General features: G+C 50.6%; 1 protein-coding gene across 1 annotated transcript; it reads right to left on the bottom strand.

The window, feature by feature from the left end:
• Positions 1-4,575: 4,575 nt before the first annotated feature.
• On the bottom strand, positions 4,576-13,124 carry LOC134036608 (MAGUK p55 subfamily member 7-like). Its single transcript, XM_062481606.1, has 17 exons — positions 13,032-13,124; positions 12,683-12,760; positions 12,323-12,400; positions 12,108-12,239; positions 10,703-10,784; positions 10,246-10,331; positions 9,721-9,795; positions 9,448-9,644; positions 8,935-8,996; positions 8,739-8,828; positions 8,481-8,525; positions 7,738-7,932; positions 7,475-7,555; positions 7,210-7,303; positions 6,347-6,455; positions 5,781-5,915; positions 4,576-5,133 (listed from the first exon to the last, which is right to left on the bottom strand). The coding sequence occupies exons 1-17, from the start codon at positions 13,122-13,124 to the stop codon at positions 4,954-4,956; spliced, it is 1,812 nt and encodes a 603-aa protein (XP_062337590.1). The 3' UTR covers positions 4,576-4,953.
• Between the last annotated feature and the right edge of the window lie 1,676 nt (positions 13,125-14,800).

Below are 14,800 nucleotides of genomic sequence, written 5' to 3'. Positions count from 1 at the left end.
CCTGGTGCTGGACATCCATCCTCACAGCACAGCTTCATGCTGTCTCTCTCCTCCTCTCTCCCCTTCTCCTCTCTCATCCACTCCTCCACCTTTTCTCTCTCCTCCTCTCTCCCCCTCTGCTCCTCACTCCTCTCCTCCCCTTCCCACCTCCTCTCGCTCTCTCTCTCCTTCAGGTCTTCTGTCTTCACAGCAGTTCCGTCCATCTCCTCCCCACTTGAACCGGGTTCCCTGGACCCTCCTGGTCTGGGTTAGGGTGAGAACGTTTAGAACCTCAGGGTGAGAACGTGTAGAACCTCAGAGTTATATCCCAAACTGGTAAAGCTGCTTCTCATCCTGGTTCTGCTGTCGGTCCAGGTCCAGGAACAGATGTTTAGAACCTTCCTTCACTCAGGACTCCAGGAACAGATGTTTAGAACCTTCCTTCACTCAGGACTCCAGGAATAGAGTCTCTGGTGAGACTTCCCCTTCTGTTGGAATTCCAGCCTTCAGTAAGTAGAACATCAGCCCTCAAAAGACTTTAGCCTCTAGTGAGGCCAGCCTCAACAACACCCCAGCCTCTAGTGAGACTCCAGCCTTCAGACACAGCAGCCAGTCAGGATCCAGGGGATGAGTTCACCTGGCAGCTCCAGGTCTGTCTGCAGGAGGGAGGCAGGTCTGGAGGCAGGAGGGAGGCAGGTCTGGAGGCAGGTCTGGAGGCAGGTCTGGAGGCAGGTCTGGAGACAGGTCTGGAGGCAGGAGGGAGGCAGGTCTGGAGGCAGAAGAGAGAACGAGAGGAATGTTCTAGCTTGCGGGGCTCCGGAGTTCTAGAACTCCTGAGAGTTCCACAAACCTGCTCACTGGCTCTGACCGTCCTCCAATCACGGGCCAGGACATGTTTCTGTGTTCCGTGGAGGAGGGGCTTGGGTCGGGCGCAGGAGACACTGCACCGGAGACTCCCCCTGTTCTCCCTCACTTTCGGTGTGTGTGAGTGTGTGTGTGCGTGTGTGTGTGCTTGCATGTGTGTGTGTTGTGTCTAACACCGACCGTATCAGATGTCAGTCCCAGCGTAGTCTTAGTTAAGTACTCTGACACATGACTCCCATCAGCTTCACTTCAACACTCAAACCTGCTGGGTCCCTCTGCCAGCAAGCCTGGCTTCACTACAGAACACCACAGAACCCTAGAACCTGGTTCTGCATCCTTACTGCCTGGTTCTCCATCCTTACTGCCTGATTCAAACGCTAAAGTCTTGGTCCAGCAGCAGAAACTTGCAGACAGTCATGAGACAGATACAAGACAGACAGACAGGCAGACAGACAGACAGACAGACAGATGGTACATTAAGCCCCAGTCTTCCATGAGTGCAAATCCAGTTTTTATTGATACTCCTCTGTGTTTAATTCCTACTGATTTATGACTGTGTGTATAATAATACAGTAGACACACTCCGTACATCTTTATGAGTGAAAACTCATTTACAGAGAAACAGCCAAGCCAGAAACCACCTCCCTTTACAAGAGCAAAAACAGTAACGTTCTGGCACGCCATCTGCAAACCTCACACCGCTCAGGCAAACCTCACACCGCTCAGACAAACCTCACACCGCTCAGACAAACCTCACACCGCTCAGGCATACCTCACACCGCTCAGACAAACCTCACACCGCTCAGGCAAACCTCACACCGCTCAGACAAACCTCACACCGCTCAGGCAAACCTCACACCGCTCAGACAAACCTCACACCGCTCAGACAAACCTCACACCGCTCAGACAAACCTCACACCGCTCAGGCAAACCTCACACCGCTCAGACAAACCTCACACCGCTCAGGCAAACCTCACACCGCTCAGACAAACCTCACACCGCTCAGGCAAACCTCACTCAGGCAAACTGACAGTCGCTCCCAGCCTGGCGGCCTACTTAATCCAGTCCAATAATCGAACTATTCTAGTCCAATAATCCAACTATTATAGTACCAGATCTAACAGATCTAGTCCCAGGTTCCGGCGCTGGCCTGCCTGTTCTGAGGCTCCACGGGGTTCTGACTGACGGAGGTTCTAGAAGCTTCAGCAGCTGTAAAGCACACGCAGCTTCTCCACCAGGTGCTGTAAATTCCACAGCAGCATTCCGAGGTGGGTGGGTGGTGCCTGTCGCCCCCCCTCCTGTGTTTGAGGGTCAGTCAGGCTGTGTTCTGTGTTTGAGGGTCAGTCAGGCTGTGTTCTGTGTTTGAGGGTCAGTCAGGCTGTGTTCTGTGTTTGAGGGTCAGAGTCAGGCTGTGTTCTGTGTTTGAGGGTCAGAGTCAGGCTGTGTTCTGTGTTTGAGGGTCAGTCAGGCTGTGTTCTGTGTTTGAGGGTCAGTCAGGCTGTGTTCTGTGTTTGAGGGTCAGTCAGGCTGTGTTCTGTGTTTGAGGGTCAGAGTCAGGCTGTGTTCTGTGTTTGAGGGTCAGTCAGGCTGTGTTCTGTGTTTGAGGGTCAGTCAGGCTGTGTTCTGATCGCCGTCAAGAAAAGTTGGATAAAACAACACCATTAACATTTAACTTTCTATTTAACACGTGATGGTAAAAGAGTAAATGTTTCCTCTGTAAATACTGTGAGTGTTGTGAGAGTATTAACAGTATCGCTCCTTCTGTTCCCACCCTGAACTACGATTCCCACAATCCCCTAGGAGCGAAGAGGCTTTGTCCATGTGGATGCTACAGCAGAACTACGATACCCACAATCCCCCGGGAGGCCACTGTGCCCGGGGGCCTAGAGGGAAGCAGGAAGAGAGCTGTTTACATAGCTCCGCCCCGGGGTTACGGTCGAAGACGCGCCGCAGTAAAAACGCTCAGGTTGATTTCCTGTTTCTCACGTTCCAGCTTCCTGAGTGTCTCCAGAGTGGATGAGGGTCCAGGAAACGAAGAGTCCAGGTCCGTTTCAGACTGAACGCCAAACATGAACATGCAAACGATTCAAGATGACTTTATTCGTCCCAGAGGAAATGTATCTTGGGCAGTAGCATGATATGAGTGAGGAGGGTGTATAGTTCAATGGTTAGAGCACTTAAATGCAGATCATGAGGTCACAGGTTCAAAACCCCCCTGTAGAACATGCTTAAGCTACATAGCTAATTTTCGTTTACTATGTTTTGCCACTGAATGTTAATTGACATATATATTTATGCTTTAGTTAATAACACGTGTGTGTCTAGTTAGTTTAGTACTTAGCAGACAGCTTCCTGTGTCGGTGACATCATAACCTGGACGCCACGGTCAGAGCTGGACGGCTGGTTTTCATTGGCTCGTCAGCGTTCCGTTAACAAGGCTGACGGTGACCTCAGACGGCGCCTGGAGACGCTCACGGCAGTTATGAAATTATACTGCCTCGCTCGGCAACCGCTGCCTGGCAACCACCGCCTGGCAAGACTGGCACTCTGAGAGAAGACTGGTACTGAGAAAGAACAGATTGGTGGAGAGAGAGAGATACATAGAGAGAGAGAGAGACATAGAGAGAGAGGGAGAGAGGTGACTGGTAGAGAGAGGAGAGAGTGAAACAGAGAGAAAGAGAGAGAGAGCAGAGAAGAGACTGATAGAGATGATGTCAGTTCAGAGTTAGTGTGACTTTGTAATGTGACTGAACAATGGTGGAAGCCGAATACCGGTTGATCTTCTGATGTGAGATACTGCTGGAACGATGAACTTATGATCCTTGATTTTATGCCATGCTTTCTTCATGTCTCAGTCTCTCTCTGAATCATGTGTTTATGTTTCTATATTTTGATGTGTTTTTACGTCGTAACTCCAGGGCAGGACGGGTCCCTAGGAAGTCATCTTAGCCTTCCAACTCCCCTCCACTCTCCAACTCTCCTCCCCTCCTCCACACCTCCACACCCCTGCTCCTCTCCTCCTCTCCCCTCCTCCACACCCCTGCTCCTCTCCTCCTCTCCCCTCCTCCACACCCCTGCTCCTCTCCTCCTCTCCCCTCCTCCACACCCCTGCTCCTCTCCTCCTCTCCCCTCCTCCACACCCCTGCTCCTCTCCTCCTCTCCCCTCCTCCACACCCCTGCTCCTCTCCTCCTCTCCCCTCCTCCACACCCCTGCTCCTCTCCTCCTCTCCCCTCCTCCACACCCTTTCTCCTCTCTCCTCCCCAGTCCTCTCTACCCTCCTCTCCTCTTCCTCTCCCCTACACGTCTCCTTCTCGACACCCCCCCCTCCTCCCCTCTGTCCTCCTCCTCCCTAACTCTCCTCTCTCCTCAGTCCCCTCCTCCCCAGGAGAGGAGTTGAGAGGATGAATAAACAGCTTCTAAAGTGTTACTGAGGAGTCATTAAACAGCATGGACCCCAGAGTTTTATTCAGGCTGAGAGCTGAAGTCACATTCAGCAGGGCACTCTGTAGCTAACACCCATGACCTGGAAGGGAATATGTACCAGAGCAAATAAAACACCAGTAATTTAGTGTGTGTGTGTGTGTGTGTGTGTGTGTGTGTGTGTGTGTGTGTGTGTGTGTGTGTGTGTGTGTGTGTGAAAGAGAGTGTGAATATGTAACAGACATTTACTTACAAGTTTTATTGGAGGTCGTTTTTTATTTTATTTTTATTTACTTGAAGAGTTCATTATTATGGGATACATTTTCAATAATCCCAGGACAGTGTCTGAGGCTGAACATGATTCATCAGTTTTCCCTTGTCACAGCTTGGCCAAACCCAGCAGCTGTCAGGACCATAACACACTGGGAACAGGGCCTTGGCAGAGAGAAGGCCTAACCTACCAGATAACTAACTAGCTTTGTTGCTAACTAACTAGTTAGCTAACTGACTAGCTAACTGACTAGATGAGTAACTAACTAACAAGCTAAATAATTAGCTAACTGACGAATTAACTAGGTAGCTAACTAGCTAACTAACAAGGTAGCTAACTGACTAAATAACTTTGTAGTTAGTCCCGTCACCAGGCTACAGTACCAGGGTTTCTGAACCACCTCTGCTGCTTCAGGCGATCAGGTGCGGTTCCACCCGACGGGGATCCACTGGTTCTCCTTCCCCATCTTTCCCAGCTCCACCCTCAGCTCGGTAAACGCCATGGCGACGTCGCCGTTGACTACCACCTTCTCGAACAAGTGGCCGTACTGGGTTTCCATGGTGACGGCTGAGCCAATCATGTCCTGGAAGTCCTCCTCCTGTGAGGCAGTGATGATCAGTGGCTGGAACAGACTGTGTGTGTGTGTGTGTGTGTGTGTGTGTGTGTGTGTGTGTGTGTGAGGGTATGTGTATATGTGAGGTAATGAGTGTGTAAGTGAGGGTATGTGTGTCGGGGTTGGGCATGAGGTGCTTCAAGCAGTTGTCAGGTTAGTCTCATAACTGCCATATATGTTCCCTTCTGCTGTGTGTGTGTGTGTGTGTGTGGTATGCCCCTTGTAAAAACTCCAGGTCACACACCTGGCTTGCATGGTCTGGGGCTGCCCGCAACTGGGCTCAACACTGCCAGTGCCCCACAAAACACACACACACACATACACACACACCTGCAGTCTGGAAGCGTACTTCTGCATCAGGGTGTTTTGACCCTGCAGCCAGTTAAGAGTTGACCTCTGACCTTTACCCTCAGTCAGAGGGGAGAGGAGTGTGAGTGTGTGTGTTCAGCTCACTGAGAAGGTCCTGGGTGTGTGTGTGTTCAGCTCACTGAGAAGGTCCTGGGTGTGTGTGTTCAGCTCACTGAGAAGGTCCTGGGTGTGTGTGTGTTCAGCTCACTGAGAAGGTCCTGTGTGTGTGTGTGTTCAGCTCACTGAGAAGGTCCTGTGTGTGTGTGTGTGTGTGTTCAGCTCACTGAGAAGGTCCTGGGTGTGTCCAGGTCTGACAGCAGCTTAGCTCTCCTCCTGGTGAGACGAAGCTCTTCCAGGGCCGGCGGCTTCACAAACACCACAAACGGTTTCTGCTCTGCCGTGTACAACCTGAGGATGGTCTGTGAAGGGGGGGAGGGGGAGGAGGGGAGGGGGTAGAGAGGAGCGAGACAGAGGGAGAGTGTGTAGAGAGGGTGGTAGGAGGGGAGGGGAGAAGGGAGGGAGAGTGGAGAAAGAAAGGGAGCAGAGGAGGGGGAGGAAGGGAAAAGAAAGAGGCAGGAGGGAGTGGGGTGAAAGAGGGAGGGGGGAGAGATGGGAGAGAGAGGTATAAGAGAATTGTGAGTTTAGTGAAACGAAGAAAAAAAAAACTATGTCCAAACTAGTCCCAAAACCCTTTCCTCCACACAACAGACTCAAAGCAGACCTGACGACTTCCAGACAGATCGAAACCTCAGTAAGTCATGATTTGACTTGGCTTTTGTATCATCTATATTGTGATTGGCTGTCTGGCCTGTCTCCTGTATTGTGATTGGCCCTGTGGCATGTCACTCACCTGTGGCTGTACGTCCAGCAGACACACCTTACCCATCACCAGGACCTGGTGGACCGATGACACACTCAGTCCATAGTAGTTCCCCTTATGCTGCCCATACTCTATAAACCTGGGGAGGGAGAGGGGTGAGAGAGAGAGGGAGGAAGAGGGAGAGAGAGGGGGGAGGGAGGGAGAGAGATAGATAGTACAGATAGCATAAACGTAGGAGTGCACTAATGAAACGTTTTGTTTTTCCCTCTCTAACCCTACCCCTCTCTCCCCATCATCTGCCTGTCTACTGCAGAACTGTCGTGTTGGATTATGCTCTGGAATATCAGCCGTGTCATCTCCGAGGAGAATGTTGACGTCAGTCTGTAGACCAGACAGCTGGGCCGGGTGGCGTTTAAACTCCATCTCCCACGATACACCCTGATCAAGAACAGCTGCTGGATGGACGCCTCTGATTGGCTGCCTCGTCGGTGTTCCACATGGTCGTGTTATCTTGTTTTGAGTACAAGTCCAGACATGTGTTTCTCTTGTCAGGTACAGATGTTGAATTTGAAAGTAGCAGAGGTTTGTTTGATTTGTATCACATTTGGCATTTACAGGACCGGTGTTTCACTTTCTTAAATGAGGTTAGAAGAAATCAAGTGAAACCTCAAGTCGACATTTACAACTGGTCTCAAGTTATGCTCATCCAAGATGTTTGTCTAGGTTGTAGACCTCAGGTTATAGAGCCCAGGGTATGTAGCAGGTTGTAGACCCCAGGTTATAGACCCCAGGGTATGTAGCAGGTTGTAGACCCCAGGTTATAGACCCCAGGTTATAGACCCCAGGGTATATACCCCAGGGTATATACCCCAGGACAGGCAGCAGAGGCCTACCTGTGGTCCAGAATGGCCTTCTCGAAGGTCTCTCTGGAGACAAAGTGATAGTCCACTCCATCTCTCTCCTGGCTTCTCCTCTTTCTGGTGGTGTCTGAGAGGGAGAGAGAGGGAGACAGGGAGAGAGTGAGGGGGGAGGGAGAGAGACAAAGAGTTGGTTAAATTTGATGTTTAAAAGTTTTAACCCTCTTCATCATCATGATCATCACTCAGTGAGTGAGTGACTCAGTAAGTGACTCAGTAAGTGACTCAGTAAGTGACTCACGAGGCACGGTGACGCTGTAGCGTTCAGGGTCAGAGATCAGAATCCTCCTCTTCAGCTCGCTGACTCCTACACCACTGGGACCTGTACGTAAACAACAACAACCGGTAAATAACTACACGGCAAGGACAACAACAACATCTCACTGATGACAGACAGGTAGTCAGACAGACAGACAAACAGACAGACAGGTAATCAGACAGACAGACAAAGTGGTGTGTGTGAGTGTGTGTATTGTGTGTGTGGTGTGTCAGAGTCCCACCCACCCACAAGCAGCACCAGGCGATGTGGGTCGTGGGGGGCCTTGAGGTAGGGAACCACCTCCAAGTATGTGGGGGTCTGGGCCTGGGTGTCCTGGGCATCCTGGGCATCCTTGGTCTGGGTCCCTGGGTCGCGGCTGGTCCTCCCGGCTTGGCTCTGACCAGCTTTCCTGCTCAGCCGGAAGCTCCTCCGCAGACCAGCTGCATCACAACAGGTGTGGGCGGAGTCAGATACACAGGTGTGAGAGGATAGGATAGAGGAGGAGAGAGAAGAGGAAAGGAGAAGACGAGAGGAAGAGAAGAGGAGAGCGGAGAACAGAGGATGTAGGACATTAGAACAGCTGGGGGTGAGAATGGTAACATAACATGACTGTAATACAGGAGAACAGCTGGGGGTGAGAATGGTAACATAACATGACTGTAATACAGGAGAACAGCTGGGGGTGAGAATGGTAACATAACATGACTGTAATACAGGAGAACAGCTGGGGTGAGAATGGTAACATAACATGACTGTAATACAGGAGAACAGCTGGGGTGAGAATGGTAACATAACATGACTGTAATACAGGAGAACAGCTGGGGGTGAGAATGGTAACATAACATGACTGTAATACAGGAGAACAGCTGGGGGTGAGAATGGTAACATAACATGACTGTAATACAGGAGAACAGCTGGGGTGAGAATGGTAACATAACATGACTGTAATACAGGAGAACAGCTGGGGGTGAGAATGGTAACATGTCACCAATATGGATCCCAGTTATGGCTCTATAGTCAGCATCCTCCTCCCCTGGTCAGAGACAGAGAGAGACAGAGACAAAGAGAGAGAGACAAAGAGAGAGAGACAGAGAGACAGAGAGAAACAGACAGACAGACGGATGTTGAGAGACAGAGAGAGGAAGACATAATGCACGAGACAGCTGGATAAAACACACCATGACATGTCGTACCTTCCTCCTCTTTAGTGCAGCATGTGGACAGAACACAACACAAGTCAGTTTACCTGGGAGCTGGACTCGCCTTGACAGGCACACATGACCCTTGGCCAGTGCTGTGACCTCCACCTTGACCTTTCCCCTATGACCCTCAGGACCTAGGGGTGAAATGGCCTACAGATGGGGTTTATATGGAAACACATCACCTGGTTGAGTGTGTGTATGTGTACGTGTGTGTGTCTGTGTGTCAGGGTGTCTCATCACCTGAGTGTGTGTGGAGTCTGTGGGGCTGGAACAGGGCCAGAGGACGCTGGAGAGCTACCCTCCTACAGGCAGAGAACAGCAGAAGAAATCACAGGGTTCTAGAAGGTTCAAGGAGACGACGACAGGGTTCTAGAAGGTTTAAGGAGACGACGACAGGGTTCTAGAAGGTTCAAGGAGACGACAACAGGGTTCTAGAAGGTTTAAGGAGATGACGACAGGGTTCTAGAAGGTTCAAGGAGACGACAGGGTTCTAGAAGGTGCAGATTCTAGAAGGATGCAACTCAGGATGGGACAGGGTCTAGAAGTTCTGAGAGTTCTATGAGACACAGAGCTCTAGAGGATTCCAAGTTAGAAAGTGACAGATTGTAGAATTTTCTAGGACATGATGACACAGGGCTTTGGAAGGTACAGATTGTAAAGTGTTCCAGTTTAGGAAACTAAAAACATTACAGGATGTTAGAGGAACAAACTTCAGGCATGCTGATTGGTCGATGGGAACGTCTGTGAGGTTACCTCTGCTGCAGCTGTCGGGAGGGGATTAGCCCCGCCCGGCTATTGCCGTTGGCATGACGACGGGCTTGCCACCAGTTGTCGTCCTGCTGGCTGAGGATCTCCAGGATGTCGCCCTTCTTGAAGGCTAGCCCCGCCTCCCTGCAAGGGATGGCAGGGTCGCCCAGAGGTTCGTAGTCAAACAGACACCTGACAAACACCTGAGGAGATAAGCAATGACGCTCAGTAGGATTGACTAGCCCTGTGGCCAACCAAATCAGGATGTGGTGTCAATACCTTGTTCTCATTGGCTGACAGTCCTTCCTGGGAGCCAGGGATCACCTTAAAGGTCACTGCCCCCTGAGACTGGGCCTGGGCGGAGAATAGAGGAGGTATGGACAACTGAGCAACACACACACACACACACACACACTTATACACACACACACCTACACACACACACACACACACTTATACACACACACACCTACACACACACACCTACACACACACACCTACACACACACATTCACACACACACATTCACACACATTCATACATTCATTCATTTAGCAGACGCTCTTATCCAGAGCGATTTACAGTAAGTACAGGGACATTCCCCCGAGGCAAGTAGGGTGAAGTGCCTTGCCCAAGGACACAACGTCAGTTGGCATGACCGGGAATCGAACTGGCAACCTTCGGATTACTAGCCCGACTCCCTCACCGCTCAGCCACCTGACTCCCACACCTACACACACTTATACACACACACACACCTACACACACACACATTCACACACATATTCACACACACACACAGACCAGAATGGGGACGACCTCCTCTGGCTGCTTGTCTTCCAGTGAGATCCCATTCACTTCTCTAAGTTCATCCCCCTCATGAATGAGGCCTGCGCAACACACACCACAGCAACTGTTATCATGTTATTACAGTCTTTAAAAGCTTATTACACGGTTATTACCCTGCAATAACCGCATCATACTGTAAAAACATTTATTTATTTATTTTCAAAAGGTGGATTTTTTAATGTATTTATTTTGTTTCAAAAAAGAGGTTTTGAAACAGGTACAGGTAGTAGTAATGGCTACTTAAGTAAAAATAGCTTTTTACTTAAGTGTATGTCAGAGCCCACACTACTTTAATTTGAGTGAAAAAAAACGTCAACTTTTTTAAACAAAGTGTTTAAAGTATTTTTAAACATGAGTATCTGTACTTCTACTTGAGTGAAGGATGTGTGTAGTATCTCTGGTGAACTCTGACCACTCTTATCAGCTGCCCCCCCTCTCATGATCCTGGCCACCACTATGGCCCCAGTGGAATCGCTCCTCCTGATGGTGGCTCCCTGGGGGGGGGGCAGAAGTAGTGGAGAGGTTAAAAAAATATACTGAAACATGTTAAACTGAATATAGATGTGTTGACTGGCAGGAGGAGATTGAAGAGATTGAGGATGGAGAAGGAGAAGGAGGAGATGGAAACTTTGGGCCAGCCAGAATTTCAGCAACCCCGGTGCATGTTGTCCAGGTACACACGCAATCCATCCATAAACGTCACCTCAGTCCAACAACAGTCGTTTGTTTCAGGACAGAAATTTGTTTGGCGTCTGCACTGATGCCAAATGTCAGAGCCAGTTACCACGCCAACCTTGCCTGCAGCAGATGGTATCAATAGGAACACAATAGAAGTACAGCCCATAATATTGTGGTCCGTCAGGCCAGGTCAGGGTGGGGCTCCTTAGCTAGACGCTCTCAGAAACAGAACTGGAGATTTCTGCTCCACGTTGTATCAATAAAGTGCTCGTGGTCATTAAAAGGTCAGACTGGGTTTCATCTTCATTTGGTATCAATAAAGTTTTTTTTTTTACTCTGTCGTTGGCTCTTGATACAGACAGGCCACAGACATTCTAGTACACACACATGCACACACATGCACACACATATACACACAAACACACCACACACACTCACCTCACACAAAACCACACAGGCAAACACATGCACTCACACACTCACACACACACAAACAGTGTGGCTGTGCAGGCCCTCTGCAGGGTTTCACGGAGGATATGTGGCGTATGCGATGTGGAAGAAGTGAGTGTAGCGAGCAGAAAGGAGGGGCTCAGAGCAGCCCCAGAGTAGCCCCAGAGCAGCCCCAGAGCAGCCCCAGAGCAGGGCAAGAGCAGGCCCACAGCATCCCCAGAGCAGGGCAAGGGGAAGGTGAGACCGGCTCCTCTCTCACCCCTCCCTGCGTCAGGGGCTTTCCTCCTGGCTGTACTCCTGCTCCACTGGCTTAGTCTGGCTCTGGGACTCATAAATCCAGAGCCTATAGAAAGACCCTGCACAGAGTCTGTGTTATATTACGCCAGGACTGGCTGGACGTCAGGTATTGCTGCTGGAAAGAGGACGGCATTACATGCCCTGATGTTACATGGCTGTCTGAGCATGTAGATCTGGTCCTGGTCCTGGTTTCGTTGTTGGTACGGTTACATTTAGTCATTTACATTAGGTTAGCTATGTCTGATTAGCATGACAGTAGTACAGTAGTGTTGTTAGCACGGTTAGCTATGTCTGATTAGCATGACAGTAGTACAGTAGTGTTGTTAGTATGGTCTGGGGAGCTGGAGGTGGAGGTGGAGGTGGAGGTGGAGGGAGGTGGAGTTGTGTCTCACCAGGGGCTCCTGGCTCTTCACCAGGCTGACGATCTTGACTGAGTCTTCCTCCTCCCCTGAGCAGGCCGGCAGGGGGGGCAGCCTGGGGGCGTAGTCCTTCTGGGACACGGTTTCCAGGACGGACAGCAGAGCCTGGGGGGGAGTGAGGTGTCTGTATATGTGTGTGTGTGTGTTTGCGTGTGTGTGTGTGCCTGTGTGTGTGTGTGTCTCCATACCTTGACGTGTGGTCTGGACAGTAGTCTGAGCAGCTCTGTGGTGTCTGGGTCCTCAGAGGCCTGCAGCTTCTCCAGCAGCTGCAACACAACAACACATGCTTACCTTCACCCTGAGAACCACACCCGTCTGCCAGCGCATGGTTTATCTGCTCTGGTAGACAGGTCTGGCCACCCTCCCATTCAAACTGATTTCCCTCAGACTAGAATCTGGTCGGGTCAATCACAACCGTTTATCTGATACGGGCAGTGTTTGATACGATGACTGTACAGAGGAGCGTGTTCGTCAACAACCAGCGTGACGTTTCAATCATTGTTCATTGCTTTGTGAGTTGGCAGTCAGTGTGTTTGGGTGAGACTCACGTCGCAGAGCAGAGCCTGTGTGTCGGCCTGGACAGGAACCGGCCTCCTGTCCTCAAACAGCCTCAGACGCTCGTGAACCTGTCAGGGGCGATACACCCTCTCTGTTACCTCTCTCCTCTCCACATGACCCTTCATCCAGGTATCCTTCAAGAAGGCCGGGTCAGAAAGGCCACCAGGTCATCCGGAACACTTGGAGAGCTCCGGAACCCCGTCTGCGTGTTCTGGAACGTCTGTGAGAGCGGGAAGGGCCGATGGAACCCTCAGGCGTTCTAGAACACGCCGGGTCATTCTGAAACTCCCCAGTGTTCCAGGGTTCCCAGACGTGAGGTGTGTTTGTAGCCAGGGTCACCTTCAGGAGCAGGTGAAGTCTCCGGTCCTTCAGCAGACCATGCAGGAACCTGAAGTCCTCGTCTCTCTCTATCCCAGACATCTCCTCAAACATATCTGGAGCAGAGCAGACCAGAGGTGACACACACACACACACACACACAGACTCCTCCCTTTATGGGGGTCACAGGACAGAAAGTCACCGGACAAGGGTTAAAGGTCAAACTGAGGGTGTGGTGAAAACCAGAGACAGAACACACACATGTGCACCATTGCCCTTTAGTGAACTGGTTACATCACAAACACGTCTGCACTACATATAGTCTTGTCTACACTACATATTGTCCAGACTATACTATATATAGAGAAGTCCAGTCTATACTATCGTAGTCCTATCTGTAATATATTTAGGACTGTAGTTCTGTAGGAACAACAGCACTCTCTGGTGAACACAAAGATACTTAGCAAGAGAGGGGTGGTTGTATATTACTATTATTATTTGATCTAGAAAGTTTTTATCTAGTTTGAGTGTGTTGGGTGAAAGGGTCTGTGTGTGTGTGTGTGTGTGTGTGTGTGTTGATTCATGCTGAATCCTGTAGCTTTTTTTCCCTTCTGAAACTGATCCTATTCTCTCTTACATTCGATCTCACCGTGTTTGATGATCTGGAGATGTGTGCTCAGGCCACAGGCAGACTCTGACAGCAAAATCCTAAATTTCATTGAACAACAGGAGGGTTCATTTTACACACTGAGTGTTTAGACATGCCCTCTCTCATGACATAGACCTATATAAACACTCCTGGTGTTCAGTGAACTCTTTGAAATGAGCTAGTTGTCACATCACCACAGCTGATCTGGGTCATGCAGAGATAGCTGGATCAATGGTGACTGCAGTCAACAACATCGACTCATGCATGTCTAACACATCTACAGGGACACACATCTACAGGGACACACAGCACCCGGCGCACAGCACCCGTAGCACAGCACCCGTCACACAGCACCCGTCACACAGCACCCGTCACACAGCACCCGGCACACAGCACCCGACACACAGCACCCGACACACAGCACCCGTCACACAGCACCCGTCACACAGCACTGTGACACAGCACCCGGCGCACAGCACCCGTCACACAGCACCCGTCACACAGCACCCATCACACAGCACCCATCACACAGCACCCATCACACAGCACCCATCACACAGCACCCGGCACACAGCACCCGTCACACAGCACCCATCACACAGCACCCGGCACACAGCACCCGGCACACAGCACTGTGACACAGCACCCGTCACACAGCACCATAATGAATTCATTCTGCAGACACTTTCATCCAAAGCAACTTACATTGATTGAGCTACACCTGTCAACTATGACAAACACATCAATTAAACATCTCTCCTCTTCCTCCTACTCCTCCTTCCTCCATTTCTCCTCCTCCCCCCTTTTCTCCTTCTCTTGCCCCCAGTCAGGGAGGTACCACTCACCAGAGCAGGGTCTGCCTCTGGTCTCCGAGGCCAGGATGGGTGCTTCTCCTCTGGGCGCGGTGGGTCTGGCCTCTTCCCTCCTAGTACCAGAGCTCCAGCTGGCAGTGTCCTACATTCACCATGCAGGCAGAGGGATCAATGGTGTGATGGGAGACCGAATGGTTGGAGCACACACACACACACACACACACACATGAACGCACAAATGCCATTCATGCACGCACTGACACACATGTACACACTCACAAACACATGCACGCATGAACTGATTAATGCCCTCCCTCACACACACACAC

This window comes from Osmerus eperlanus, chromosome 16 (assembly GCF_963692335.1).
Source record: "Osmerus eperlanus chromosome 16, fOsmEpe2.1, whole genome shotgun sequence".
Classification (NCBI taxonomy): Eukaryota; Metazoa; Chordata; class Actinopteri; order Osmeriformes; family Osmeridae; genus Osmerus; species Osmerus eperlanus.
This window is presented reverse-complemented; position numbering and strand designations above follow the sequence as displayed.